Below are 15,805 nucleotides of genomic sequence, written 5' to 3' on the forward strand. Positions count from 1 at the left end.
TGACAGTCTACTCCAGAATTGTTTAAAAAGATAGATAATCCATTTATTACCCGTTCCCCAGTTTTGCATAACCAACACAGTTATCTTAATATACCTTTTACCTCTGTAACACCTTTTTATCTAAGCCTCTGAAGACTACCCCCTTATTTCAGTTCTTTTGACAGACTTGCATTTTGCCAATCAGTGCTGACTCCTAGGTAACTCCACCGGCATGAGTACAATGTTAGTTCATATGTCTCATATAGATAATGCCCTCTTTTTAATAATGCCCTCTTATTAAATTTGTGAAAGAAATCTTCTGATATACTGTTCAAATATAACCTTTTTAGAATGAAATAGATAAAATGGCAACACATAAGGTACCAAGTCTCATCCTGAAAAGTAAATGAACAGCATTGCAGCTACTTAAATATATTCATTAAAGTTATATTCATTAAAGTTATGAATGCTTAGTATCAATCTTCCTCATTCTCCACTAAATTGACATATATAATTCTTTTTCAGACTTGACTCCGTTACAACAATGCCGACTAACATTGTGAAAGTCCCTGAAGGGAACGTCTCCTGTGAAACTTCAGAGGGTTCAGTGATAAATATTCATGTCAACCAAAGGTCTTTCCTAGATGCCCTTTTTGATGGAATCAGAAGCCTGAGAAGCACCAAAGTTCAAAAATCAACCAGTAAATCAACCCATGGAGCACAGAGAGGACTTGGGGTGAGTAAATTAAGTTGCAGATTTTAGATAAATTAAGGGGCGCGATCCGATATCGATCGCAGTTTGCGGCGCAAGCGAGGGAACCGGCGTCGCCCGCAGTTTCAGCTCGCAACTCGAGCCATCCCATATAGGTCGCCGTCAGATGCTAACGTGCCGTAAGTCTCACAAACCAGCGATGTCCAGAAATCTGCGTAAGTACAAATTTCTGGCGTCGCCAGTGACTTGCGCCACGTTAGAAACTGCCGGCGCCTATAAAACCTGACTAAAGTTTAAAACACCCGCACTGTCTAACACGCCTCCCTAACATAGCCCGCACTGTCTAACACGCCTCCCTAACATAGCCCGCACTGTCTAACCCTCTATCCGCTATCCCCCCTCACTAGCCTAACAATAAAAATGCTATTAACCCCTAAACCGCCGCTCCTTTACCCCGCCGCAACCTAATAAAATTATTAACCCCTAAACCGCCGCTCCCGTACCCCGCCGCCAGCTATATTATATCTATAACCCCCTAAAGTGAGCCCCTAACACCGCCGCCATCTATATTAAAATTATTAACCCCTAATGTAAGCCCCTTACACCGCCGCCATCTCTATTAAAATGATTAACCCCTAATTTAATCTACCTACCCCCGCCGCCAGCTATATTATCTATATTAACCCTAAGTATATTATAGTTAATATAGGTATTACATTATATATATTAACTATATTAACCCTAATTATATTAGGGTTAATATAGTTAATATAGTTACTATAGTATTTATATTAACTCTATCTAACCCTAACTAAATTTATATTAAATTAATCTAATTCATTTATAAACTAAAATATTCCTATTTAAATCTAAATACTTACCTATAAAATAAACCCTAAGATAGCTACAATGTAATTAATAATTACATTGTAGCTATGTTAGGGTTAATATTTATTTTAAAGGTAAATTGTTAATTATTTTAACTAGGTATAATAGATATTAAATAGTTATTAACTATTTAATATCTACCTAGTTAAAATAATTACCCAATTACCTGTAAAATAAATCCTAACCTAAGTTACAAATACACCTACACTATCAATAAATTTAATAAACTACTAACATCTAAAAATACAATTAAATTAACTAAACTAAATTACAAAAACAAACAAACACTAAATTACAAAAAATAAAAAAAAGATTACAAGATATTTAAGCTAATTACACCTATTCTAAGCCCCCTAATAAAATAATAAACCCCCAAAATAAAAAAAATTCCCTGCCCTATTCTAAATTCAACAAATTTCAAAGCTCTTTACCTTACCAGCCCTTAAAAGGGCCTTTTGTGGGGCATGCCCCAAAGAATTCAGCTCTTTTGCATACAACAAATACAATACCCCCCCCCATTACAACCCACCACCCACATACCCCTATTCTAAACCCACCCAAACCCCCCTTAAAAAAGCCTAACACTACCCCCCTGAAGATCTCCCTACCTTGTCTTCACCACACCGGGCCGAACTCCTGATCCGATCCGGGCGATGTCTTCCTCCAAGCGGCAAAGAAGAATTCTTCCTCCGGCGACGTCTTCCTCCAAGCGGCAGCAAAGTCTTCATTCTTCCGGCGGCATCTTCAATCTTCTTTCTTCGCTCCGCCGCCGCGGAGCATCCATCCCGGCCGACTGCTGAACTTGGAATGAGGTACCTTTAAATGATGTCATCCAAGATGGCGTCCGCCGAATTCCGATTCGCTGATAGGATTCTATCAGCCAATCGGAATTAAGTTAAAAAAATCTGATTGGCTGATTGAATCAGCCAATCAGATTCAAGTTCAATCCGATTGGCTGATCCAATCAGCCAATCAGATTGAGCTCGCATTCTATTGGCTGATCGGAACAGCCAATAGAATGCGAGCTCAATTACATTGTAGCTATCTTAGGGTTTATTTTATAGGTAAGTATTTAGATTTAAATAGGAATATTTTAGTTTATAAATGAATTAGATTAATTTAATATAAATTTAGTTAGGGTTAGATAGAGTTAATATAGTTAATATAAATACTATAGTAACTATATTAACTATATTAACCCTAATATAATTAGGGTTAATATAGTTAATATATATAATGTAATACCTATATTAACTATAATATACTTAGGGTTAATATAGATAATATAGCTGGCGGCGGGGTAGGTAGATTAAATTAGGGGTTAATCATTTTAATAGAGATGGCGGCGGTGTAAGGGGCTTACATTAGGGGTTAATAATTTTTATATAGGTGGCGGCGGTGTAAGGGGTCAGATTAGGGGATAGATAAGGTAGATGGCGGCGGTTTTAGAGGCTCACAGTAGGGGGTTAGTTTATGTAGATGGCGGCGGGGTCCGGGAGCGGCGGTTTAGGGGGTAATAACTTTATTAGGGATTTCGGGGGGGGGGGGGGATCGCGGTTGACAGGGAGATAGACATTGCGCATGCGTTAGGTGTTAGGTTTATTTTAGAAGATCGCGGTTGACAGGGAGATAGACATTGCGCATGCGTTAGGTGTTAGGTTTATTTTCTAGTTAGTTTAGGGAGTTACGGGGCTCCAATAGTCAGCGTAAGGCTTCTTACGGCTGCTTTTTGTGGCGAGGTGAAAATGGAGTAAGTTTTCTCCATTTTCGCCACGTAAGTCCTTACGCTGCATATTGGATACCAAACTGCGCGGGTTTGGTATACCTGCCTATGGCCCAAAAAACTGCGGGCGACGGCAGAAATATACGGGCGTAACTTCTAGGTTACGCCGTATATGTGATACCAAATCCGCGCAAATATTGGCGTCGCCGGCTTTTGCGGGCGACGCTTTATATCGGATCGACCCCAAGGTGCTTAAAATGCAGTATAGAACCTGATTGGAAAAAAAATGTATTTTCAGTTGTGTACTCCCTCCTTTTTTTTTTTTTTTTATGATTCAGCTAGAGCAGTGTTTCTCAGTTCCAGTCTTTAGGAGCCTTAAAGGGACATGAAACCCACATTTTTTCTTTCATGATTTAGAAAGAGAATGCAATTTTAAACATCTTTCTAATTTACTTCTATTATCAAATTTGTTTTATTCTCTTGATATTCTTTGCTGAAATATCTAGATATGCTCAGTAGCTGCTGATTGGTTGCTGCACATAGAAGCCTCATGTGATTGGCTCACCCATGTGCATTGCTTTTTCTTCAACTAAGGATATCTAAAAAATGAAGCAAAATAAATAATAGAAGTAAATTGTAATGTTGTTTAAATTTGTATGTTCTATCTGAATCATGAAAGAAAGATTTTGGGTTTTGTGGCCCTTTAACATGCCAGAGTTTCATTATATCTCAACTAGAGTGCAAGTGAAATAATCATCTGAAGGGTGAGAGCAGGTTAGTAACCATGGTTACTGATCAGCTGATTATTCACCTGTGCTAGTTGAGATCTAAATATCTGGTCTGTTAAGGGGCCTGAGGACTGGAGTTAAACGGTCATGAAACCCCAAATTTTTCTTTCATGATTCAGATAGAGAATTTTAAATAACTTTCTAATTTACTTCTATTAGCTAATTTGTTTCATTCTCTTGGTATCATTTGAGAAGGAGCAGCAATGCACTACTGGTTTCTAACTGAACACATGGGTAAACCAATGACAATCTGTATGTATCCAATCAGCAGCTAGAACCTAGGTTCTTTGCTGCTCCTGAGCTTTCCTACCTAACCTTTTTAGCAAATAACAAGAGAAGGAAGCAAATTAAAAAATATAATTAAATTGGAAATTTGTTTAAAATTGTATTCTCTATCTGAATCATGAGAGAATTTTTTTTGGGTTTCATGTCCCTTTAATAAACACTGAGCTACAGCATGCTATGTTAAACAACTTTCCAATTTCTTTCTGTTGTCAAATTTTGCTTTGTTTGCTTTATTGATATCCTTTTGTTGAAGTAGCATTGAGTCACTACTAGGAGCTAGCTGAACATAATTTGGTGACCCAATGACAAGAGACATATATTTGCAGCTACCGATCTGCAGCTTTCTCAAAGTAGTGCATTGCTGCTCCTAAGAATACCTAGGTATGCTCTTCAACAAAGGATGCCAAAAGGACAAAGCAAATTAAACAGAAACAAATTGGAAAGTTCTTTAACCCCTTCACTACCGGGACTTTCAGACAAACACTTGCCCAAAATACCAGAGAATTTTTAGCATTTTTGCTATCACTCCATTTAAACAGAAATAGCCTTTTTTTTTTTTTTTTCTCATTTACCTGTCAACACAATATAATTTTTTTTAAGTAGACAACCCAAGGGTATTGATCTAGGCCAATTTTGGTATATTTCATGCGATCAAATAAAAAAGAGAATTTTTTTTTTTTAACAAAATTTGGGTTTCTCACAGAAATAATTTACATACTGCTTGTGCAATCATGGCAGAAATGTTTGTAAAAGTTTCTCTGGGATCTCCTTTGTTCAGAAATAGCAGACATATATGGCTTTGCCATTGCTTTTTGGTAATTAGAAGGCACCTAATTGCTGCTGTGCACCACGCTTCTATTATTCCTCGCAGTGAAGGGGTTAATCAGGTAGCTTAAAAGGTTAATTTGAGCTTTTAGTGTAGACATTAGCCTCACACCTGACACTTCCTACCCCCTGATCCCTCCGACACAGCTCTCTTCCCTCCCCCACTGGTAACCTCCATCTTGGGTACTGGCAGAAAGTCTGGCAGTATGAAAATAAGGCTTTTTTTTATTATTATTATTATTTCTGCAGTGTAGGATTCCCCTTTACCCCCCCCCCCCCCCCCTCTGTTAGGCAGCATCTTTAGGTACTTGCAGCTGTCTGCCAGTACCTAATATACTAGCTTTAATTTTTTTTTTTTTAAAGGTAGTATATAGGTACTGGCAGACAGCTGCAAGTACCTAAGATGGTGCCTAACAGAGGGGGGAGGTAAGGGAGAGAGAGATGCCACATAAAGCTGTCTATTCTGTGTTTGACACATTACTTTTAGTTTCAAGGTTATATGACTTGCAGGAGGATTAGAGACTGTGTAACTATAGCAAACTGTACTGTATATACATATAATGTTTATTCCCGTGCACCTGTTGCTATGATGGCCTTGCAATAGTTTTCTATTTTGGTAAATACATAATAAAAGTACCTAATCTAAAGCAAACCTGTATATCCTAGTTTTCCTCACACTGTTAACCCTCTCTATTGTGTATTGTTTAATAGGCCTCTCAGATCACTTTGGGCTGTATCTGTGTGATGCTTGCTATAATCATTTGCATTGGACCTGAACTGCAGATATATTGGAGTGGGACTCTCTTTTGGGTTGGATTCCCGGTAAGTCATGTCTGCATCATAAAAGGGCATGCTAATCAGAGGATAAATGGCTATAAATAAATAAATAAATAAAACAAATTTCCAGTTGAAACTGTTACACAACTTGTATCAAATGTTCAAACGTCTTGCCTATTTACACAGCTGTGTGTTGCATGTAACTACTCTGCTTAATATACACTAGACTTGTGCGTTAGGATCCGAATGTGGAAGTAAGCACTTTTCAGCTTTTGAGTTGATTGATCCTAGTGCAAGATCACCACGTTAAGATCTGTGGAAATTCAGATGTTGAAGTGGTGATCTTGCACCAGAATCAATACGGCTCTGAAACAAGCCCAATAGCACTCGCTTCCACATTCCGATCCCAACAAAGTATTCAAATACACATATCTAATATATACCCAGATGGACTTGATGTTTGAGGAATTAGTTTTAAAATAAACTAATGTATAGTATCATTGTCTAGTGATCAACACTTAGCCACGCCCACTGGTCTTTATCAAGATGTTAATTAAAGGAACATGAAATTCAAAAGGTGTTTTTTTTTTTTTTTTGTTTTGTTTGATTCAGTGTATACAATTTTATAAACCTTTTCAATTTACTCCTATTATTAAATTGACTTTGTTCTCATGGTATTATTTATATATATATATATATATATATATATATATATATATATATATTTATATATATTTTTTTTTTTTTTTTTTTTTTTTAGGGACATCTAGATAGGTAACGTGCACATTTCTGGAGCAGTACATGAAACTCTGCTGCCACCTACTGTTCTTGTAATTATGGAACAGTTATAAAACTGCTGCCATATATTGCTTGTTACGTGCATGCCTCCTACAACTTCACCTTCTTCTTTGTTTTTAAACTCTATATATAAATTGTGAAATAATTTTGGGGGTTTTATGTCCCTTTAAGCACATATTTAGGGTCAGTTACTTGCATACTGTAATTTGTCGGCACAGTTTTTAAGTTTCCTTCTATTGGCATTGAAAGTCCACAAGAACATTCATAACCTATGCGATTTTGCGCCATTTCTGCCTAGCTATATGGTGCAACAGACCTGTGGCCGAGAGTGGTAACAATGTGGTCCAGCTGGGCATTAAGGGGCCCCGCTGTGAGGCTCACGATTTTAGCTGAGATTGTCACTATACACCACTGTACCATGGATGACTCTTATCAGTGGAATGTACAGAGGATTCCTCTAGACTCTCCATTAATATAATGTTAAATGTATGCTTTGCAAATTGAATACTATGCACCATCCGGCGCAGCTATGCAATTCTTGCTTGTCATTTTGTCCTACCGACTCATGCAGGAGGCCCATGCAAGCAGACCACTGAGGAATTTCCGCGTTGCCTGTCTCAAGCAGGCCCATCTGCAGATTCCCAAGTGTTGGCTGATGCAGACGTCCCTGTCCAGCATCCCATGGTCACCCCAGGCTACTGCGAAAATATGACTTTGGCTGGTGTAGGCCCAATGACCTTACGCCCCGTATTAAGTCTGCGGTGACTGCTTCCCTGAGCGCTATACCGGTAGCAGGGAAACGAAAAAGAAAGGCCAAACATTGCTCTCTAGTACATAGTTCTGAGGGTTTGGCGGAGGTCACTACAGATGGTTATGAACAACATTCTGATGACTAACCTGTAATAGGCTCTGAGGAAGAACTCTCTTCCTCTGACACCTCGGAAGAAAAGTCAGAAGGGGACTCTGAGGAGATCTTAATAAAGTGTAAGATGGAGCAGCTCGGGCTCCTGCTTAAGGTTTTTTTTGGAACCCTGGGGCTTTCGGCGGTAAAACCACCAGAGAAGGACCAGGCTCAGACTTGAGTTGGTGTTTTAGACCTAAGCCTAGGGCTCCAGAGATATTTAATGTACCCACTGTCATAGCGGAGACCATCTCCAAGGAATGGGAGAAGCCTGGGGTTCCCCTTACCCCTGTGGCTTCCTTTTTAAGAAGTTGTTTCCAGCTCTCCCTTCACATGTGGAATTCAGGAATGTGTACCTAAGGTTGATGGCGCCATATGCATTTTGGCAAATAGCACTACCATCCCGCTAGGGGATAGCACGTCCTTCAAATACCCTCTAGACAGAAAGATTGAGGGATACCTGATAGGTATTCCTGCAGTCAGGCTACCTGTTTCAACTGGCGGTCATTCTAGCAGCCCTGACGGGGGGCTGTTAAATTCTGGTGTGATTCTGTAGTGGAGATTCAGGATCATATTCAATCTCTAAAGTTGGCTAATGCTTTCACCAGAGATGTCTTCATTCAGATTATCCTAATCAATGCCAAGAATTCTAGCTTTGCAGTTCTGGCCAGAAGGGCCCTGTGGTTCAAGTTGTGGTTGGTGGATAATGTCTCAGTCAAGGAGCGTTGCTGAACATGTGCAAGATAGATTTCAACATGGTGGCACTAGGGTTGCCACCTCAGCCATATTTTCATGGACAGTTATAAGTTATACATGTTGCAGGGTAAGGAAAAACAGCACTGAAAAGTGCCTTTACATCCCAATGTATGGAACTGTGTGTTCCCTGTAAATGTGTGTGTGCACACACACGCACCATATAATTTGCTGCCCATCACTGCACAACTTACCCCCTTCGCTGCTCTTATGTTCTTATGCCTTGTTTCATGGCATGAGAACGAGGCTACCAATCAGCAAGCTCTACCTATTTGCTGGCTCCTAAGCTTTACATTCCTGCTTTTTAAATAAATATACCAAGAGAATGAAGAAAAATGAATAGGAGTAAATTAGAAAGTTTCTTAAAGGCCCATGGTACCCAAATGTTGAAACACTTGAAAGTGATGCAGCATTGCTGTAAAAAGCTGACTTGAAAATATCACCTGAACATCTCTATGTAAAAAGGAAAGATATTTTACCTCAAAAAGTCCTCAGTAACCACATTCCATTGTAAAGGACTTCTAAGCAACAAATCAGTATGTCTGTCCCAGGACAGCTAAGGGAGTGAGCTTTCGTGCACACTCATATTATTTCCCTATTCAATTTAAGGACGTTTACTATGAGATCACAGGAAAAGAGTTCATGACCTCAGTACTGCTGATTGGCTGCTGTTCATTTCTTCATTTCCTTTTTTTTTTTTTTTTTTTTACACAGAATTTACTCTGCTGAGCTGAGGGAATTGTGAGGTAAAATATCTTCCTTTTTTACATAGAGATGCTCAGGTGATATTTTCCTGTCAGATTTTTAGTTATACTGCATCAGTTTCAAGTGATTTAGCATATGAGTATTATGTCCCTTTAAAATTGCATGCTCTATCTGAATATATTCCAACTGGGGAAAGATATCCAACAGGGATGGCCTTGGGAAGTCAGCAAGGTGGATGTCAAATCCTTAGAATTTAAAATAAAAAATAAAATCTCAGAGCTAAATTACACGAAAAGGGGGCAAAATCAATAATGAAAGTATATAATGGGAAGTTATGTTGTAGGGATGGTCTTGGTTAGGGGGCTATGGCTAACAGAATATGAATCCAGACACGATCAGCAGAGTTATCATTCTGCTTTCTTTCCAATGGCATGGATAGTCCACAAATCCATTCAATTACTAGTGGGAGCTCAACCAGTGACGTGCGGTGAGGTCAGAGGCTAGTGAGGCTATTAGTACATTTGCTTCATTCTCTTGTTATCCTTTGTTGAAGGATATGCAGCAATGCACAACTGGGAGCTAACTGAACACATTAAATGAGCCAATGACAAGAGGCATATATGTGCAACCACCACTCACCAGCTGCTCCCAGTAGTGCATTACTGATCTTTAGCCTACCTAGGTATGCTTTTCAAATGATACTAAAAGAAAAAAGCAAATTGGATAACATAAGTAAAATGTAAAAGTCTTTAATATTGTATGTTCTATCTGAAACATAAAAGAAAAATGTTGTGTTCCTTTAATGTTTTAAAACAAATTAACATCCTTTTAACTGCAGCTATTCTCCAGTAGTCAAACTCCAACTTGCCTTATTTGTAAAAGGAGAAACCAGATGCGCACACACTCTCATACAGTGGCACACACACTCATACAGTGGCACACACACTCATACAGATGCACACACACTCATACAGATGCACACACACCCACACTCATACAGATGCACACACACTCATACAAATGCACACAGACACACTCATACAGATGCACACAGACACACTCATACAGATGCACACAGACACACTCATACAGATGCGCACACACTCTCATGCAGATGCGCACACACTCTCATGCAGATGCGCACACACTCTCATGCAGATGCGCGCACACACTCTCATACAGATGCACACACATTCTCATACAGATGTACACACACTCTCATATATACAGATGCACACACACTCATACAGATGCACACACACACTCATACAGATGCACACACACACACTCATACAGATGCACACACACACTCATACAGATGCACACACACACTCATACAGATGCACACACACTCTCATACAGATGCACACAAACACTCATACAGATGCACACAAACACTCATACAGATGCACACAAACACTCATACAGATGCACACACACACTCATACAGATGCACACACACACTCATACAGATGCACACACACTCTCATACAGATGCACACACACTCTCATACAGATGCACACACACTCTCATACAGATGCACACACACTCTCATACAGATGCACACACTCATACAGATGCACACAAACACTCATACATACAGATGCACACACACTCTCATACAGATGTGCACACACACTCTCATACAGATACACAAAAACTCTCATACAGATGCGCACACACACTCTCATACAGATGCGCACACACACTCTCATACAGATGCACACACACACTCTCATACAGATGCACACACACACTCTCATACAGATACAAAACACAGATACACTGATTCTCTCAACTCCCATACATCTCAATATGTCACTTTATATAAAAAAAACACAAGTACTGTGGGAAAACATACACATATAGCCAACCTCATATTTTTAGACAGAAGCATTGGAGTTGTCTTAAAGGATTACTATAATACAAGCAGCTGCTGACTCAGTAAAGAAAATATCTATTTTTAAATAGGAATCCCCAACCCCCTACCCTCAGAAACCCTTTTTCCATGTGACTTTCCTTCAGTAAACATGCTCTGCACAGCAGCCATATCTACCAGCAGGAAGACAGATACAACACAGCCCTGAGAAGGAATGGGGGAAATGAGAGCAGGGAGGAGGGGAGACTATAAAGAGCAGACCAGGTACTGTGGGAAGCTTCAGACCTCTATAGCCCTGACAACAATATATGAGTTACTGATACTCACTCACAGCTAACTCCAGCATTACCTCTTGTCTAAGCTGAGCTCCACCCATGTTTCCTGCAGCAGCACCAGTGTAAAAAGATTCCGTGCACTCACTGATGACTGCTGTGGGGACTGCAGTGAAGTTGGTTTCATATTGGAGATTCGACAGACATTCACCTTTCAAATAGCAATAACTTTTGAAAGAATCTATTCACAACTATAATGATTGTATATTCTTGGCCGTGGGGGGATGGGGAATGTTGCACACCCTGAAAGTTGCACACACTTTATTTTTTAGAAATTTCATTTTCAAAATTTGAAATTTTCATTTTTCTATAAATTTAAAAACTGCAATAACTCTTGAAATAATCACCTCACTACTAACATGATTGTATACTCTTGATCGTGGGGGGACGGGGAACGTTGCACACCCTTTAGTTTTTCGAAATTTCATTTTCAAAATTTGAAATTTTCATTTTTCTCTAAATTTTAAAACTGCAATAACTCTTGAAATAATCACCTCACTACTAACATGATTGTATATTCTTGAGCGTGGGGGGATGGGGAACGTTGCACACCCTTTAGTTTTTCGAAATTTCATTTTTAAAATTTGAAATTTTATTTTTTCTCTAAATTTAAAAACTGCAATAACTCTTGAAATAATCATCTCACTACTAACATGATTGTATATTCTTGATTGTGGGGGGATGGGGAACATTGCACACCCTTTAGTTTTTCGAAATTTTATTTTCAAAATTTGAAATTTTCATTTTTCTCTAAATTTAAAAACTGCAATAACTCTTGAAATAATCATGTCACTACTAACATGATTGTATATTCTTGACCGTGGGGGGAGGGGGAACGTTGCACACCATTTAGTTTTTCGAAATTTCATTTTCAAAATTTGAAATTTTCATTTTTCTCTAAATTTTAAAACTGCAATAACTCTTGAAATAATCATCTCACTACTAACATGATTGTATACTCTTGATCGTGGGGGGATGGGGAACGTTGCACACCCTTTAGTTTTTTGAAATTTCATTTTCAAAATTTGAAATTTTCATTTTTCTATAAATTTTAAAACTGCAATAATTCTTGAAATAATCATGTCACTACTAAAATGATTGTATATTCTTGAGCGTGGGGGGATGGGGAACGTTGCACACCCTTTAGTTTTTCAAAATTTCATTTTCAAAATTTGAAACTTTCATTTTTCTCTAAATTTTAAAACTGCAATAACTCTTGAAATAATCATGTCACTACTAAAATGATTGTATATTCTTGACCGTGGGGGGATGGGGAACGTTGCACACCCTTTAGTTTTTTGAAATTTCATTTTCAAAATTTGAAATTTTCATTTTTCTATAAATTTAAAAACTGCAATAACTCTTGAAATAATCACCTCACTACTAACATGATTGTATATTCTTGATCGGGGGGGATGGGGAACGTTGCACACCCTTTAGTTTTTCGAAATTTCATTTTCAAAATTTGAAATTTTCATTTTTCTCTAAATTTAAAAACTGCAATAACTCTTGAAATAATCATCTCACTACTAACATGATTGTATATTCTTGATCGTCGGGGGATGGGGAACGTTGCACACCCTTTAGTTTTTCGAAATTTCATTTTCAAAATTTGAAATTTTCATTTTTCTCTCAATTTAAAAACTGCAATAACTCTTGAAATAATCATCTCACTATTACCATGATTGTATATTCTTGATCGTGGGGGGATGGGGAACGTTGCACACCCTTTAGTTTTTCGAAATTTCATTTTAAAAATTTGAAATTTACATTTTTCTCTAAATTTTAAAACTGCAATAACTCTTGAAATAATCATCTCACTACTAAAATGATTGGATATTCTTGATCGTGGGGGGTATGGGGAACATTTCACACCCTTTAGTTTTTCAAAATTTCATTTTCAAAAATTGAAATTTTCATTTTTCTATAAATTTAAAAACTGCAATAACTCTTGAAATAATCATGTCACTACTAACATGATTGTATACTCTTGATCGTGGGGGGATGGGGAACGTTGCACACCCTTTAGTTTTTCAAAATTTCATTTTCAAAATTTGAAATTTTCATTTTTCTCTAAATTTAAAAACTGCAATAACTCTTGAAATAATCATCTCACTACTAACATGATTGTATATTCTTGATCGTGGGGGGATCGGAAATGTTGCACACCCTTTAGTTTTTCGAAATTTCATTTTCAAAATTTGAAATTTTCATTTTTCTCTAAATTTAAAAACTGCAATAACTCTTGAAATAATCATCTCACTACTAACATGATTGTATATTCTTGATCGTGGGGGGATGGGGAACGTTGCACAACCTTTAGTTTTTCGAAATTTCATTTTCAAAATTTGAAATTTTATTTTTTCTCTAAATTTTAAAACTGCAATAATTCTTGAAATAATCATGTCACTACTAAAATGATTGTATATTCTTGAGCGTGGGGGGATGGGGAACGTTGCACACCCTTTAGTTTTTCGAAATTTCATTTTTAAAATTTAAAATTTTATTTTTTCTCTAAATTTAAAAACTGCAATAACTCTTGAAATAATCATCTCACTACTAACATGATTGTATATTCTTGATTGTGGGGGGATGGGGAACATTGCACACCCTTTAGTTTTTCGAAATTTTATTTTCAAAATTTGAAACTTTCATTTTTCTCTAAATTTAAAAACTGCAATAACTCTTGAAATAATCATGTCACTACTAAAATGATTGTATATTCTTGACCGTGGGGGGAGGGGGAACGTTGCACACCCTTTAGTTTTTTGAAATTTCATTTTCAAAATTTGAAATTTTCATTTTTCTATAAATTTAAAAACTGCAATAACTCTTGAAATAATCACCTCACTACTAACATGATTGTATATTCTTGATCGTGGGGGGATGGGGAACGTTGCACACCCTTTAGTTTTTCGAAATTTTATTTTCAAAATTTGAAACTTTCATTTTTCTCTAAATTTAAAAACTGCAATAACTCTTGAAATAATCATGTCACTACTAAAATGATTGTATATTCTTGACCGTGGTGGGATGGGGAACGTTGCACACCCTTTAGTTTTTTGAAATTTCATTTTCAAAATTTGAAATTTTCATTTTTCTATAAATTTAAAAACTGCAATAACTCTTGAAATAATCACCTCACTACTAACATGATTGTATATTCTTGATCGTGGGGGGATGGGGAACGTTGCACACCCTTTAGTTTTTCGAAATTTCATTTTCAAAATTTGAAATTTTCATTTTTCTCTAAATTTTAAAACTGCAATAACTCTTGAAATAATCATCTCACTACTAACATGATTGTAAACTCTTGATCGTGGGGGGATGGGGAACGTTGCACACCATTTAGTTTTTCAAAATTTCATTTTCAAAATTTGAAATTTTCATTTTTCTCTAAATTTTAAAACTGCAATAACTCTTGAAATAATCATCTCACTACTAACATGATTGTATACTCTTGATCGTGGGGGGATGGGGAACGTTGCACACCCTTTAGTTTTTCGAAATTTCATTTTCAAAATTTGAAATTTTCATTTTTCTATAAATTTTAAAACTGCAATAACTCTTGAAATAATCATCTCACTACTAACATGATTGTATATTCTTGATCGTGGGGGGATGGGGAACTTTGCACACCCTTTAGTTTTTCGAAATTTCATTTTCAAAATTTGACATTTTATTTTTTCTCTAAATTGTAAAACTGCAATAACTCTTGAAATAATCATGTCACTACTAAAATGATTGTATATTCTTGACCGTGGGGGGAGGGGGAACGTTGCACACCCTTTAGTTTTTCAAAATTTCATTTTCAAAATTTGAAATTTTCATTTTTCTCTAAATTTTAAAACTGCAATAACTCTTGAAATAATCATGTCACTACTAAAATGATTGTATATTCTTGACCGTGGAGGGATGGGGAACGTTGCACACCCTTTAGTTTTTCAAAATTTCATTTTCAAAATTTGAAATTTTCATTTTTCTCTAAATTTTAAAACTGCAATAACTCTTGAAATAATCATGTCACTACTAAAATGATTGTATATTCTTGACCGGGGGGGGATGGGGAACGTTGCACACCCTTTAGTTTTTCGAAATTTCATTTTCAAAATTTGACATTTTATTTTTTCTCTAAATTTTAAAACTGCAATAACTCTTGAAATAATCATGTAACTACTAAAATGATTGTATATTCTTGACCGTGGGGGGATGGGGAATGTTGCACACCCTTTAGTTTTTCGAAATTTCATTTTCAAAATTTTCATTTTTCTCTAAATTTAAAAACTGCAATAACTCTTGAACTAATCATCTCACTACTAACATGATTATATATTCTTGATCGTGGGGGGATGGGGAACTTTGCACACCCTTTAGTTTTTCGAAATTTCATTTTCAGAATTTGACATTTTATTTTTTCTCTAAATTTTAAAACTGCAATAACTCTTGAAATAATCATGTC

The 15,805-nt window shown here is 36.9% G+C and overlaps 1 protein-coding gene across 3 annotated transcripts in view; it reads left to right on the forward strand.

Moving 5' to 3' along the window:
• LOC128640064 (uncharacterized) overlaps positions 1-15,805 on the forward strand; it is a 91,369-nt gene that overhangs the window by 33,948 nt on the left and 41,616 nt on the right. For all 3 annotated transcript variants that reach the window (XM_053692385.1, XM_053692386.1, XM_053692384.1), the window contains exons 2-3: positions 505-715; positions 5,912-6,022. In XM_053692385.1, the coding sequence (XP_053548360.1) occupies positions 524-715; positions 5,912-6,022 (303 nt within the window). In that variant the 5' untranslated portion in view covers positions 505-523. The remainder of the gene's footprint in view (positions 1-504; positions 716-5,911; positions 6,023-15,805) is intronic.

Source organism: Bombina bombina, chromosome 9 (assembly GCF_027579735.1).
Source record: "Bombina bombina isolate aBomBom1 chromosome 9, aBomBom1.pri, whole genome shotgun sequence".
NCBI classification, from domain to species: Eukaryota; Metazoa; Chordata; class Amphibia; order Anura; family Bombinatoridae; genus Bombina; species Bombina bombina.